The sequence below is a fragment of the Periplaneta americana genome, chromosome 16, assembly GCF_040183065.1.
Source record: "Periplaneta americana isolate PAMFEO1 chromosome 16, P.americana_PAMFEO1_priV1, whole genome shotgun sequence".
NCBI classification, from domain to species: domain Eukaryota; kingdom Metazoa; phylum Arthropoda; class Insecta; order Blattodea; family Blattidae; genus Periplaneta; species Periplaneta americana.
Genome location: NC_091132.1, coordinates 109746065 through 109762066, shown reverse-complemented (window position 1 = coordinate 109762066; position 16002 = coordinate 109746065). Strand labels below are relative to the sequence as shown.

Below are 16002 nucleotides of genomic sequence, written 5' to 3'. Positions count from 1 at the left end.
ACTCAGGATATTCTATCTCCATTCCAAGTTGGTTTTAGGCCTTTAGAATTCAACAATTGATTGATAGATTGAGCGTTTTATTAAAAATGTTTTCCTAACACTAAAATAAACTGCAATATAAGTATGTATATGTTCAGAAGTTACCTGATGATTATCAAATTCCTTAGACAGCAATGCTTCAGCACGAAAGGCTCGTATTGTGGTCAGACCTTGTAATGTTGCACTAAGATGAGAAAAAACAGGGCTTCGAGCTGAAAGAGTGCAAACTACTAAAAATACAAAAACATCGCGATGTCTGCTGCTGTCATTTTGTTATACACATGTCACTGTATACTGCATTGTAAAATATCAGCTAAAAACAGAATATTTCTAGGTGTATATAGGTTAAAATGATTCACTGTCTGTTGTGTACACACTAGCAAACAAATTTTACACTTACTTATTCCTTCCAGTCTTTTGACATTGCGTGATGTGGAGACATAATATCTTCCAAGTATATAAAAGATACCAAACATGACAACAGATGGCAGTATTAACCAGAAGTTGACTATTGCAACAACTATGACCACACCAATGAGCACCAGTCCGATCTGCAACAAGAGTTTAAAATGCAGCACAAATGTATGACACATTATAAGAACTTCAGTAATGACAGGTTTGTGCAGGGATGTCAAAGTGTCTGTATTACAAGCAAACAAATCCAACAAGGTTCACTTTTAGCAAGATAAGTACAATCATCGCTCTTAAGGAAATGTTGTACCAGCTCTTGACATCCCCGGGTTGGTGGATGAAGAAGGCTTTTAAATTTTAAATTACATATTGGAGGAATATTTTGTGACTAAAGCATTTGGAAAATTAAAGTTTTATGGTATTAAAGGCGAGACCTTAAGTTGATTTACAACTTATCAAAAAAATGCAATTAGTAGCCTACCGGTATATCAAACAGTCACATATTTACTCATTCAGAATTCAGATATATTAAAATGGAGTTCCCAGTATTCAATTTTATGTCCATTAAAAATCTTCCACACACCAACGGCAGCTATATTAATGTTATCAATGCACTCAAGTATTTCCTTATAAGATAACATGATGAAGTTGTAGACCACTTGACTGTTTTAGGCGTTGCCTGTGATGCACAACACGAAGCTGGATATTCCTTGCAGTACTCTCATTTTTCAATGGATACCATCCCACTGTGGAATCCTGGGAAACGAGAATGCTGATGCTTTAGCAAAGAAGGGCAGCACTGCTACTTACAGACCTGTTACTAAATCTACGTATTACTCTGTGAAGAGATTTATTAAATCTACATACTTAGACTTCAACAAACAAAATTTTATAACACAATCCCAAGGGAAAAAATGGAACTGTCTGCATCAAAATCCACAGTTAATTCCCGATTTACCGCGAAAATCGTCTGTAGCTGCATTTAGATTGGCAACAGGCCATGATTGTTTGGCTAAACACTTGCATAGAATTGGAATATATCAGTCCCCTAACTGCCTATTGTGCAACTCAAACCAAGAAATGGATTCGGAACACCTCAAAATCTGTGCTTCATTGGCTGATCATGATAACATCTTTGAAAAATATTGGAGTGCAAGAGGTCAAATGACTTTATTGTCAAACGCCTGGCATTAGAAAACAACTCTCATGATGACAGTGACTATAATTATTACTATACAATGAAGTGACAGCAAACTAAATAAGAGTACGCCATAAAACTGATCCCAACACTGTCTTTACTTAACACAAATTTCACTAACTCACTGGGATTTATGCTTGTATTTCCAAGCATGGTAAGCAGATGCTGTAGATATCCAGCTTATATGGTTTATAAATCACTATGGAAATTGTCCGTTTGAGAGACAGTATTATCATGTATTCATGTGTCTTACATAAGTGAATATCTGAAAATGTACTAAAGACAGTCTGTCAGTGTGACACTTGTCTTGGCTTTAGTACACTTTCAGACATTCACTTATGTAAGACACATGAATACATGATAATACTATTTTTCGTGAAATATTTCTTGAAATAACTCTTTACGTAAATTGTTTGCAGGAAAGTGTGTGAGAATTAAATCATAAATGTACAATGGGAAGTACTGTTATTTTTCATTTTATATATATATCTTTGGTTTGAAGGAAACTACAGAAAAAAGAAGTTGAAACATGGCTGGTTAGTTTTCAAATCCTTGCAGTATTGTTAAATAAGACCTTTTTAAAATTGTGCTAACTTGGAAAAGTTTAATTCTATTCCTGAGGTGGTGGCACCAATAAGAATATAATAATATGTGACTGGTTCTCAGTCAATAAATTGGTATTAAATTCTAACAAAACATAATTCAATTTAAATCCTCTCCAAATTCAACGTCGAAAATTTCTAGCGCAATAATTAACAATAGATCCCTATTAGAAACAACAACCAAATTTCTTGGCTTAAAAATCGATAATGTGTTAAATTGGAAAAATCACATTAAAGAAATTACCCCCAAACTAATTCAGCTTGTTTTGCTATTAGATCTATGCAAAAGATAGTAAATATCAATATCTTAAAAACAATATACTTTCCATACTTCCACTCGGTAATGAGTTTTGGAATAATATTCTGGGGAAATTCCACAGATAGTAACAGTATATTTCTATTACAAAAAAGAGTACCGGTAATTAGAATAATAGTAGGTGCCAAATCTATGGAATCGTGTAGGACTATTTAAAAAAACTACAAATAATGCCCATAGCTTGTCAGTATATCTTTTCATTAATAATCTTCCTCGTATGTAATCGTGAAAACTTTGTAACTAATTCAACAGTTCATAGCATAAATACACGTCAAAAAAAATGACTTTGATACTCCATCGGCAAGTCTATCGTGCTATCAAAAAGGAGTGCGTTATATGGCAGTAAAAATTTTTAATAGCCTCCCTATCGATATAAAAAATGAAACTCAAAACATAAAATTATTTAGGGCCAAATTAAAGAAGTATCAAATTTCTCACGCCTTTTATTCTGTAGGTGAATTCATGACATTCAATAACACTTCATGAAATTGATACTAAAACTTTGTGTTGTACTAGTAGACTATATTGTAAATCTCGTCTGTATATATTTCATCTAGACTGTGACCATAAATTAAGACTTTATAATAGTATTAAGTTTTTTGACTTGTTCCATATTCTAGCTGTAAGCAATATATGAATACCATGGAATGTTAATAAATACAATACAATACAATACTCATCTTATGATAAGATGATAGATAAGGAGTGACTGTCAGAAACAAATTTTTACATATAGGGAACAGTCTTCTTTCACATGCCATAAACTTACAACATGGAACCCTTGGTTTCATTTCTCTTCCAAAGGGAGTCATATTCAGAATTTGTATCACCCGCACCCTTAAGAATCCATCACTTTCAACCAGACTTGAACCTTCAGATGTAGTAGCAAACACAGTAACCACTCAACAGCCAAGGACAACAAAAATACAGTAGAATCCCTCTTAACCAGCAGCAATGAGACTAGCAAGTTCCGAATAAGAGATTTTGCGGATAATTGAATAAGTATTTAAAAAAATTACCTATTCGTATTTTATGATGTCAACTTGTTGAAACTGCAGTCATATGAAACTTATTTCTCAGTCACTTGATCATAACTAAATAACTTAAAACTGTGTGGATTTTCTTTATTAAAACACATCACTTAACACAAAAATACACTGATTTTCAGTTCGAATATTCACTGAACATGAAATTCATGAGAACTTCCTAATGTGGCAACACTGATGCTCAGGCTGTGACAATCAATCCATGCATTCCCTTCTTTTGTGCCTAATAATAATGGACAGAGAGATTCTTTACATTTTTGAAGCACCTTGGAGTTCAGTATTTTCCCATCACTGTCAATGTCATTTTGTGTGTACCTGCATACCATAACAGTTACACAATCAATGTTTTCTTTGAAGCCCTTAGGCGAGATTTCGGTCGCACATGCCAGTGTTGTTGTAGGAAGACCCTCCATAATAAACAAGTCTTGTCGGCATTCTTATTTGTTCCGCACTAACATTACTCTCAGACACAATTTTCTGGAACTGATTAATAAACTGATCCACGGACACTTCCTCGGCACTCCTTTGTTCACTGGATACATCTAGTTTTCGGATTCCATGTCTCTCTTTGAATCTGTTAAGCCATCCAACGAAAAATCCACACATTCACCTTGCAGTTTCATTTTCTGATGCAATTCCCTGACTTTTTCTTGTAGCATTGACTCAGAAATGCACATTCCCTCAGATCTTTTAATTGTGAACCATTTGTATAGAACACGATCCAATTCTTCACAGTGGGACTGATGTACAGTTTTCCTGTTTTCCCCAACTTTCGTAGATTCAGTGTTACTTAGGAATCACCGAAGTTGACTGCCTTGTTTCTTTATATCATATCAAGTTGAACTTCCAGCTTTATATTCGTCCATTAATTTGGATCTACTAACTCCTCTCTCTATTTTCTCGAGTAAATTTAAGCTTTTGCTTCAGTGTGACGACGTTCCTCTTGCGCTTAGCAGTAGTAGCCATGATGCTATCTATCACATGAATGAAACTTTTACGCGCTGTAGGAACAGAGAATTTCACACTTTCCTATTTACACTCATCCAACACCCCCTCGAAACGGGCGAGTTCAAGTAGTAAATTTAAAGACATCATCTCTGTGCATTGTTTAAGACTCAAGCGGCAACTTACCGATGCTACCCAATCTATCCCAGGGACATAACGGGGTTTACTGTCTATGTTTTCATGCGTAAACAATGTAAAGAGTAAATACAATATGTGGCATGTGCGATACACGAAAATCACTCACTTCTTCGTCCGACTCTTCCTTTTCGCATGAATGACTTTTCCTTTTGTCCTTGCCAAAAGTGCTGTTGTTTTGGTATTGCTGGTTATTTGGGTGCCGGATACGAGAGATTTTACTGTATATAGAAGTATAGTACATTTTATATATGGAATGCAGTTTCACAGAAAGGACTTTGTCAACAGACCTTCTACTGTCCCCTACTAATTGGTCCTTCTACTTTCCCCTACTAATTGGTTGTCATAAATAAATGTCTTCCTTACTGTGATGGAAATCTTGTCTTTGTCTGTTAAAAATCAAACACAACCCTCGTTTAGAAAAATTGATAGGCTCCTTTCATATCCACGTGGAGAGAGAGTTGCCACATCTTTTCCGAATTCCAAGAATCTCGTCAGTTAGCACGAGTTGTCATTGAAATGTGGCAACTGTGAGCATGGGAATTGGGAGACGGGATGGGATGGTCGGAGGTGTTTGTATAGGAAGTCCTAAATCTGTTAAATGAGTGTTCAAAGGAGCCACCGAACTGCATCTGATGATAGTGAATATACTTTACACTTTTCTTAATAAAATGTTCTTATTTGAGGACCTTGCCGTCCTCTATTGAATATTGTGTATTCCATGACTTTGTGCAGTCATATTGTTAATACTATTAATGGAAAAAAAATTCGTTCCACCACTGGGAATCGAACCCAGGACCCTTCATACGAAGAGGAGAGTTCAGCCGGCACTGTGGATTGGATCCTGGCAAAGCTCAGTTGGTTAAGAGCACCCAGCACATCAAGCTGAGGGGTCTTGGGTTCGATTCTCAGTGCCGGAACGAATTTTTCTCTATTAATACCGGTAGTTCTTTTTTAAATATTCCATTTGAATACAGATTCACTCACCTGTATACAATCAATTAATATATGAGGTAGAAACTCATCTACAGATCCCATATCCTTTGAAAATCGGTTTAATATCTGACCTAAAAATTAAAAATAAGAATATGTAAATAATATGAACCCGAAAACAATATCACATGAAAAATATTATATAAGAAAACCACGTTATGACATGAAGCACAAAAGTAAACTTTTTTTTATCTCATCCGTGAATATTTATTTACAATTTGCCTATTTGCTGTTATTTATTTTTAAGGGGAATAACTTTCAAGAAGATATGAGAAAACGAGAAAATAGAGTAACACAGTTACCTGAAGGGTGGTTGTTGAAAAACCACATAGTGGCTCGAGTGATGCTGGTAAACATAGTATTGTGCAGCCTGACAGAAGCCCTCGTGCATAAGGTATAGAACAACATTGCACTGCCAAAATCAAACACTACAACAGCAATCAAAAGTGCTGTGAATATATAAATGCAAGTCTCTCTGGTTGGATTCCATTCTAATGCAGAGGAATTGTTTGCAATAGTTCCATTATCAATACTGCCACCTATGTTCATTTCTTCAACACTGCACCTATTCCAAAAATAATAAGCATTTAATAGCAAACTTAATTTTGTACAGAGATTTCGTAGTTTTGGTCAATTTCTAAAATATACACATATAGTACAACCCCGCTAATGCAAAATTATTGATAATCTGAACTGAAATCCCAATGGAAAATGTCCTCAAACTTAAGAGAAATAAAGAAGAAAAAATTCAATATTTGACAACGAAAAATGGTTTTACTATGTTTTTTAAGAGACAAAAATGCAATACTGTGTTTAACAAACGATATTAGAATAACCATAAAAAGTTTGATAACATTTAAGATTAAGAGTGAAGCAGTCATCTTCGATATGGATTTTTTCCATTATTGGACAAAGTGGAGCAAGCCAGACACACAAACATGCACGAGCATGCATTGCAACTGAATTTCCCAGTCAGTCTACAATGTGCATACTGTTAAGTTTTGTGATCGTATGTTGTATTGTTACGTTACAGTAATGATTTCGGGTAATTAAAAAAAAAAAAATTTAAACCATACAGGTCACAGTCTCAATTACATTGGATTAGCGGGGTTCTACTTCAGTATAAAGATAGTCATGCCATTCTAACCAAGGCACTAATTCATTTGCTTACTTATTTACTTTCATTGTATATCAATTGCAAAGAGGAACATATTTATGTCTATTTTATATTTAATTAGCATGCTGGCTGAAAATCAGAAAATGCAACATTTTACAAAATATTATGCATTAAATAATAAAATGTGAATTTTACAGGTAAGTTTCATAGTATCAGTCAACTTAAAAAATATGCACACAGCACAATGCAAAGGCATTCCATACAAACCAATGAAGCACTTAAGAATTTATTTACGTATTTATCTAGAGTGTCTCAGTGTAACACGGGCCATGCCTGCTGTTTCTCATTACTAGTTGGTTCCTAGCTCATGCAAACTCAAACTATGTCATACATATATAATATAATTTCTACACGCATTCTCAATTTGCTGAAGAGCTCGTGAAATAAAATGGTGAGGAACGACAGAAAAGATATGCTCTCAGAAATGAAATCTACATAAATGATGAATGGTGAAGTAATTGCTTTTCAAAGAGAAAAAGAAATGAGCCTGAAGTGGCATGACAAAATGGATGAGACACTATTGAGTTTTGTCACAATGCTGAGGTTGTGGAGGTGGAAGAAAAGTGTGGTAGACAACTGAAACCTAAAGTAGTTGTGGATTATAATGACGTGATAGACGGTGTGGACAGGGTAGATCAGAACCTAACAAACTACCCTATAACAAGAAAATGAGGGAAAAATACAAGAAAATGCTCTTTCATCTGTACGACCAGGAAGTTTGGAATTCCTTTGTTTTATACAAACAGGCCAGAGATAGAAAAACACACCTACAATTCTACTTCAGCTGACACAAGAGGAGCATATTTAAAATGGGCAATATCATTTGAATCTAATTCTGAGTCATTAAGAGAAAAATTTTCACCCAACAAAATCACTGAAATGTAGGTTTTGTTTTTTTCTAACACCTTTTCCATTTTCTTTGGCACTTCTTGCCCACTTTACCACAAACAACAACAAAGTTATTCACAGTTTTTTCACCAGTTCTATCTGCTTCACTAGTGGCATTTCTGATTGCTCAAAAGCAGTTATAGCAGCAGGAAGAAACCCAAAATTGGATTTTATATATGAAACTTGACCTGAAATGTCGGAATTAGACATTAATTCTTGGGCTAATCTAACTGAAGTGGCTTCTCTGTTGTCAAACGAATCAATGATGTTTTTCACAACCTTGAAGTTCTGGCAGTAATAGTTGCAGGCATCAATCCAGGACCCCCATCTTGTCAAAATGGGAGAAGGCGGCAAGGCAATGTCTGGAGCTACCAACTTAAATGATGCAACACGTGAAGGGGCTTTCAAGAAAACCTTTTCGACACACCCAATTAATTGATCAACCTCACTGAATTGACTACAGATCTCTTCTGCAACTCTGTTTAAGGCGTGAGCCAAACAAGTAGCATGCACCATTTTATTATACAATGCTTTGAGTGAATCTGCAGCTTTCACCATATAAGCCGCAGCATCTGTTACAAAGAATAGTACCTACATTGTCATGCTGAACGCCTTCAGGCTATATGACACTCATAGACCTGTCGAACAGTTTAATGATGGAGGAAAAATTGGCTTTTCCTAAATGTTCACAGTTTATTAGAAAATTTTCACCTGGGTCATCTTCTTGCAAAGTTCCCACAATAACATTTGCAATGTATCTTCTCAGAGAGTCTGTGGTTTCATCAATAATTGAAACCCATATTTTTTTTATTTGCTACCCTCCGTCTGATTTGTTGCACAATTTTTTCGTAGCTTCGGCTGATGTAGTCCTTTCTTATCATGGAAGAAACAGGAAGAGATTTGCCTGTGTCTTTTTCTAAGAATTCACAAAGTTTTGGATGGTCCAGTTTTCTTAGGGTAATGTCGGCACAAAGGAAGACTGTACAAAGTTCTCCACAGAATGGTGAATAAGATTGGCGAGATTCTCCTAGGAGCATTTTCTGTAGTGTTTTTCCATTTTCAATTCGTTGAACACCACATTTGTGTTTTTCTGTTCTCACATGCTGCTCAACATTAAACGTTTTCTCCGTGGTTACTCTTACGTCACACAGTTTACAATGCACTATACTCCCATCACTCAAAAACGTTTTCTCACCATATCGAGACATTAACTGTTTTAATTTTACTTGAATAGTTTGCTTTGCTTTTGACATTTTCCCTGAACTATACTACACACACTTCCGACTTCAACAAATTCAATAACTCAATGAGACCCTGTCTGCAGTCCGGTACCCAGATTATAAAGACAGGCTCCTGTAGCTACCGGCTTGTCACGAAACAATAGGCCTATACAAATATTTGTTAAATGGTACATAAGGGTAAAGTCTATATTGTGAATTTAAACGAAATAGGGGAAGAAGGTACATTTTACCATTTTCCAGGAAACAAAATGAGATATGTAGGCTAATTCTGAGAAATTTAACATCTCAAATGAACATGAAAGAAAGAAATTGTATGAGAAAAGTTCTTTACTTCTTGAAAGAGTGAAAACATGCTGAATATGACCATTAAATTACTAGTAAAATATGCTTTATCACATAGAAATGGTCAAATATGCATAAATATGACTTAACAAAGTACTTTAAATCAATTAATTTTTTCATGACAAGCATTTATATATATTTAAGGAACATATCAGTCTTACCAAAACATCATAAAATACCTAGCCCTATACATTACCAGTATGCCATCCAATAACTTTCTGCGCTGAAAGCAATCTGTGCCAACACAAAAACACCAAATGCCAGCGTTGTGATGCAACAATTGCCTGCTGCAGCACAGTATGATTGGTACACTCGAAAAGTCACACCACCATGTGATCGCATCTCTGCCATTGTCTCAGGTTCAAATGCAGAGCTCTGTACACAAGAATAAAGAATTGCAAATAACTACACAAAAATGTTGATAAGATTGTGGCTCTGTTATTCATATAATGATATGATGCAAACTTTAGAGTCATTTTAATGACCAATAAAATATTACAAGTTAAATCAAATACATACACATAATGCTTTTGGCTACTACCTGGACTTAACACCGCAAGCATTGCAGAACTACATACTGGTTCTATCTTCAGGGTAATACAGCAGACCTGACATCTACTCTGTTACATTTGTTAAGCCTGACTATTTTAAACAACTGGCCCAATACCCAAAAGTCTGTTTAAAATCTTACACAAATACAATATATATAGCATACAATTGGGTTCGAAAAGAATAGGCCGACACTTGGTAGTTTAAATGTAGAGTTTTTAAGTCAAGTTCACACAAGTAAATTCAATGCATTCGAAGACAATGCTGTGATGTTTGTTCCAGTTGATTCTTTGATAGTGATCCGTCTACAATGCAGCAAGTGCTACGAGGTGGTGCAGCGTAGGGGTAAGGTTTCTATTTCAGAACCGGAGGCTTCCCAGCAGGGTTGATTTTTTTATTGTATTATTTTATATTTTTAATGACCAGTGTTAGTGGAATTTGTTAATAAACTTAGTTATGCAAGTCTTGCAAACATATTACAGCCCATCATTCGTGGGCTATTATTAGCCATGACCTGGCCTGTATACAAGATTAATAGTTTATTTACTTCCTAAAAAATCAGAAGCACATCAAATATAAATAAAAAAAATTATGCAAAACGCATATACAAAAAACCTGTGGTAGTCCAGTATTTCGTCCACAAACCACCTGCATCAACAACTGCCCTCATTCTGCGCGGTATGGAGTCCACAAGATTATGGAACAGGTCTACATCCATGGCCACCTCCTCCCACGCATCTAGTACTCTGTCCCACAATTCGTCTGCTGTTCATATGGGTAGTTCTGCCCAATTACAGCATAGGATCCTTTTCAATCTAGCCCACACATTTTCAATCGGATTCATATCAGGTGAATTTGGAGACCATTCGAGCAGGTCGATATCAGGCCTTCTCGTAAACCATCTTTGAATGCGAGTGGTGGTGTGTACCGGGTGGTTGTCCTGCTGAAACACAAGTGTTCCATCTGGATCCATTCTCATGTGGAAGGAATCATTATATTTGACAAAATGTGTTCATATACTTCTGCTGTAAACTGACCATGGATGCGTTCTAGAGGCCCTGCCCCAGTGTATGACATCCAACCCAACACACAACAACCTGTGAAGTCATCCACAAAGCGTTCATCATATCGTGGCCATCCATATGATACACATGGGCAGAATCATGTGAATTGAAAATGGCGTCCAACTTTCCCGGCTCCCCACTAACTGTGAGGAGGCGCTTTAGAGAGTGTGACATAAGGTCTCGTCGAACTACGACAAAAGAGCATTTGAAAATGGATCATGTAGTGGACCTCTAGCTTATGCTACTATCTGGCAGGACTTTGACTGGAGAAATGTCATTTTCTCCGACGAGGTAGTTGTCTCACTCATTATTGTTTCCCCATAAAACTCATACAGTTGGCAATGAATGTCTGCTGGTGTAACATTTCTCACATTCAAAAAAGGAATCACTTCACAGTCGGCGGGTCGTTCGATTGTTTTGAACATTTCGAAATGCTCTCACACAAAATGACTGCCACTCACAGCTGTGTATAGCTTCCTAAAGGATGGAGGAAATCATTGCACATGATCAAAATCGCTACCGCAGTGTGCTGTGGAAAAATTTTAAAACAGTACTTACTTTAAAAATACGTCTTGTGCTAGTTATCACTACTTTCATGCAGCAAAAGCATAGATCATGTTGTGATGGGCGAAATTCGAATCTGTCACTGAAGTATAGTGTGAACTGAGGCATGTGTATGGATCTGCAGTATATTGATTGTATTGAATGTTTCCGACATTTTCAGTTATCCAACTTAGCCTGTCTTTTCAACTGCTTTCACTCTCTACTTATTCCCACTCCATTCCTCTCACTTTCTTCTGTGTAGCTGCGACAGGCCTCGCTAGCCAACACTGGATATGTAAGAAGCTTTCAAGAAACAGATTTGCCTCGTGACTTCCTAAATGATAATTTTCTTTGTAGGGGGATTGATAAGGAAGGCCAATTCTCTGGCCTCCTCACTCATCTGATTTAACTTCCTTGAACTTTTTCTACTGAAGTTAAGTATAAATCTACAATCAAAAAGTGAACATATCACAAGAACTGAAGCAAATAATTTGTGTTGTAGTTGAGAGCAGTACTGAAGATATGCTGCAGCTTTGGCAAGAGATAGAGTACAACAATATCCAGAAATGGATTTGGATTTACGAGTACAAAGAAGAGTCATTGAAACAAAGAAAGTAATTAGTATACTTAATCCAATCCTATGGAGTAGAAATGTTATTAAAGAAACTAAATTATATAACACAACAGTCAAAAGTATTTTATTGTATGGACCTAAGCATGGACACTTAAACATATAAAAAGTTCGATAGTTACAAAGATGGCTTATCTAAGGCATTCGGCAAAAATTTCAAGAAGGAAAAAAATAAAAAATATGATAAGAGAGATAATGGATGTTACAAAAGATACTGTTAAAGTGATAGAAGAAATGCAACGAAGATGATATGGGCATGTTATGAGAAGAGAAAATAGATTAAAGAAAGGAGTCCTAATTTGGAAACCGGAAGAAAGAGGAAGAGAGGTAGACCACAATCCACATGGACCGACGAGATGAAGATTATGCAGAATGTAAACCTGACAGATGAAGACTGGCTACAGCGAGAGAACTGGAGAAATAAGATATCTTTTGTTTGAGAAAATCTGTGTTATCACAAAAATTCCTTTATAAAAAATATTCAGTATAATTTTACAACTGTTTTACTTACCAATGCAGACGTTTCCGAGTTCTGGCGCTCATGTCTATATAAAGATGCTTGTGAACTCGTAAAATTAGCTTCATGTTGTTCATCTTCTACAGTGAATTGCTTTGCAAAGTCTAGTCCTGATGCATGCAGCTCAGTGTAGGTTCCTGTAGCTTCAATTCCTCCCTGTCGCACAACATGTATGTAAGTTCACAAAACTTTAGCAATAAATAAGTAAAAAAACACAAATCATAACAATTTCAACTATTTACTAACAATTTAATAACTGTTTTTCCATGTTGAATCTTTCGTACACTACTTTTAACACTTGAATATAAATAATTGATTAAATGGCGATCTTACTCGTGTTAATTATGTAAGCATGTGCAGCTTACAGCTGTTTCACTATTTGACACAACTCTTCATCATATGAACGCACCCACACAACAGGCAGTGAAGTTAAGATGGCGCCGAGACACAGAAGGCTCTGAGGATGGTGTCAAGTAGCACCGGGACAGCTGTAAGCAGCACATGCTTACATAATTAACACGAGTAAGATCGCCATTTAATCAATTATTTAACTGTTTTTCGATTCACCTGAAGAACTGATGTGCACTTCTACACGAAAACTTTTTCGCTTACTCATTTAAATGAAAAACTGTATATATTGATATAATTAATTCTGAGATATTGAAATTTAATATACTATATTTCATCGCGTAATCGTCGCGATCACATAATGGTCACGCCCTTATTTATAGACAAACTGAACACAGCAAAACCGTCGTCATCGCCTAATGGTCACACTCTTATTTACAGACAAACTGATCACAGCATAATCATCGCATGGATAGTTATTACTATCAAGAATTATTTAAAAATACAGTGCCGCCATTGCAACATAAAGGTCGAAATTGCGGGAAACAGTAGTGGCCGTTGACGAAAGTAAATGGAGTGGGGGTGCGAAATGTTAGCATCAAGCCAATGGCCATAAATGCCTTCAGTTGGTTGTGAATGGTTGTTGTTTATGAGTATTCAAATACCATGCGAAAATATAGAAATTACAGTATACAGCAGATTTTAGACTACGAGTGATTGCATTTGCAGAACAAAAGGGTAATAGAGCTGCAGAAAGAGAGTTGTCAGTGAGTGAAATTGCAGTCTACAAGCTTCGCCAGACGCTCATTTCGTGACCCTAAAACTGGAAAGTTCCTGGAAATTGATAACGACATGCTGGCTTATGTTGAAGAGTTGCGCAATAATGGATGCTGTATTTCATATGAAATACTGCAGAGGAAGTATGCAGTATGCAGATGAAATACTGCAGATAGCAAAAAACTTATTATCTCAAGAGACTAGTTTAAAGCTAGTTGTGGCTGGGTCATGCATTTTATGCGCCAACACAATCTCTCAGTGTGTAGAAGAACCACCATCTACCAAAAATTACTGGCTGATTATACCGCAAAAAGATTGTGAACTTTCATTGGTACATCATTGTCTGCTCCAAGAAACTGATTATTTACGGTCTCAAATTGGTAATTGCGAACAGACACCGGTATTTTTTTTATATGCCCAGCAGCTGCACAATTACAAAGAAAGGGTCATCTACTTCTAGTTTGCGAACAACCAGTAATGAAGAGCTGCGCTGCACTACAATGCTTGCTATTACCACCAATGGATGCCTCATTATATCATTTTTACAAGAAAAATTATGCTGAAAGAAGTTTCTGAGGCCACATCATGAACGAAGTGAGAGAACTGCTGTAGCAAGCTGTCATTCCTGGGGGTCTAACATTAATTCTGCAAGCTTTTGATGTTTAGGAGCAATTTACGCTGTTGTTATAACGAGTGGATGAGGAAGGGTGACCACGTACTGATTCCTGGAGGAAAAGTTATGCATCCGTCATTGGAAATGATTTGTTCATGGGTGCTTCGGATGTGGATTCTCATATCTTACGAGATCATTGTTAAGAACTTCAAGAAGACAGGGATTGCCAATGCACTAGATCAGCGTTTCTCAAACTTTTTTGAAGTGGGGACCACTTTTTAAAGTCAGAACAGTTCCGCAGACCACCTTACTCTTGTTCCCTTCGAAAGCAAATTTATCATTTTCGTAGCATATTTTAATACCAGTATACTTATATTTTAAAATTGAATTAAGGTTGGGTACTTTGGTCCTCTGTTATGAATTCGGGTGGTCCCTGGCTGGGTTACAGGCGCGGCGCCAGATGTGCAGGGAAAAGATGTCGAGAAAAACCATTTATACAGTGCTTTAAATCTCTCTTTTGTTGCTGAGAGCAGAGTGGGAAGTCGATAGGGAGTAGGGTAATAAATTTCATAAAATGTCAGTACTGGGAGAAAAAGTGAAATTCGATTGACATGTGTCATTTCCAAACTCTGAGATTTCAAGCTATAGTGTGATACGCAATTCGTTTGAATTTTATTTATACTTCTGTCTTTTTTTGAAGGACAACAAGGGCAGCCTCGAGGACCACAGGTGGTTCGCAGACTATAGTTTGAGAAACGCTGCACTAGATGGTACCGAGGATGATGAACTGTGTAATGGCGGGAATGCTGATATGAGTGGAGGGGAGGAGGAGAGCTTATCAGACACTGGCAGCAGTGAAAGCTACAGAGAATCATCTGTCACAGATGAGTAGAACATTTTTTCTGTAAGTTATTTCACAACATGCACGAAATTTTCACAAAGGTAGCAATTAAATACATGTCTGTTACAATAAGTTTCACTTTTAGGGTGTTTTCTTTTTTAGGCTTGGACTAATTAGCTTCCTGTGGACTGGTAAGAGTTAGATAATAATCTTCTCCAGTGTACCAGTACATGTGATTCAACAATACTATGAGTTTTTTGTCAATAAAGAAGTATTTTTAATCCAATAACACCACAGTAATTTTTATTTTATTATGGTATTATTCACGTTACAATTGCAGCACTCCACGCTAATACCAGTTCTTCCCCTACGTATCACGCAACTTGGCCCTGCTTGCTCCACTCCCCCTTACTTGGAAACTGATCACTGAAAGTTGACGCGACCAATCATTATTATTTTCTTCACATAATGGTTGCACCATATATTTTCATGCAAAAAAAAAAAATGCATTAAGAATGCAACAGTTAAGAGATGAAATACAGTATTTGGATATGTAGGCTACTGTAAGATATTATAAAATTAATAGACCAGGGTCCTATGTGGTGGAATAGATAGATACAATGAACAGATGTTAATGATTGTAAAAAAACACTCCAGATTTTAAACCATTTGCAGAACATAAGCCTGGTTAACCTTTAATTGAAGGTTGGATATCATCCTTATCTA

General features: G+C 36.3%; 2 protein-coding genes and 1 long non-coding RNA gene across 11 annotated transcripts in view; 1 reads left to right on the top strand and 2 right to left on the bottom strand.

The window, feature by feature from the left end:
* LOC138691060 (uncharacterized) overlaps nt 1-15744 on the top strand; it is a 45792-nt gene extending 30048 nt beyond the window's left edge. Inside the window, exons 4-5 of one of the 3 annotated variants that reach the window (XR_011329739.1) lie at nt 15136-15339; nt 15439-15744. This is a non-coding gene — a long non-coding RNA (uncharacterized lncRNA). Of the gene's footprint in view, nt 1-5992; nt 6132-15135; nt 15340-15438 lie in introns of those variants that run through there. The other 2 variants (XR_011329741.1, XR_011329740.1) reach the window with 2 other exon arrangements.
* Nucleotides 1-16002, bottom strand: part of LOC138691058 (probable multidrug resistance-associated protein lethal(2)03659) — an 83520-nt gene that overhangs the window by 16471 nt on the left and 51047 nt on the right. For 6 of the 7 annotated variants that reach the window (XR_011329738.1, XR_011329737.1, XM_069812728.1 and 3 more), the window contains 6 exons: nt 12692-12853; nt 9590-9768; nt 6048-6310; nt 5740-5819; nt 440-590; nt 145-266 (listed from right to left, as the gene is read on the bottom strand). Coding sequence is in view for 5 of the 7 variants with exons in the window: in XM_069812728.1 (XP_069668829.1) it covers nt 145-266; nt 440-590; nt 5740-5819; nt 6048-6310; nt 9590-9768; nt 12692-12853 (957 nt within the window). In the remaining 2 variants the exon portion in view is untranslated. The remainder of the gene's footprint in view (nt 1-144; nt 267-439; nt 591-5739; nt 5820-6047; nt 6311-9589; nt 9769-12691; nt 12854-16002) is intronic. The other variant, XM_069812726.1, reaches the window with a different exon arrangement.
* Nucleotides 1-16002, bottom strand: part of LOC138691057 (probable multidrug resistance-associated protein lethal(2)03659) — a 160791-nt gene that overhangs the window by 109570 nt on the left and 35219 nt on the right. The window lies entirely within an intron of this gene.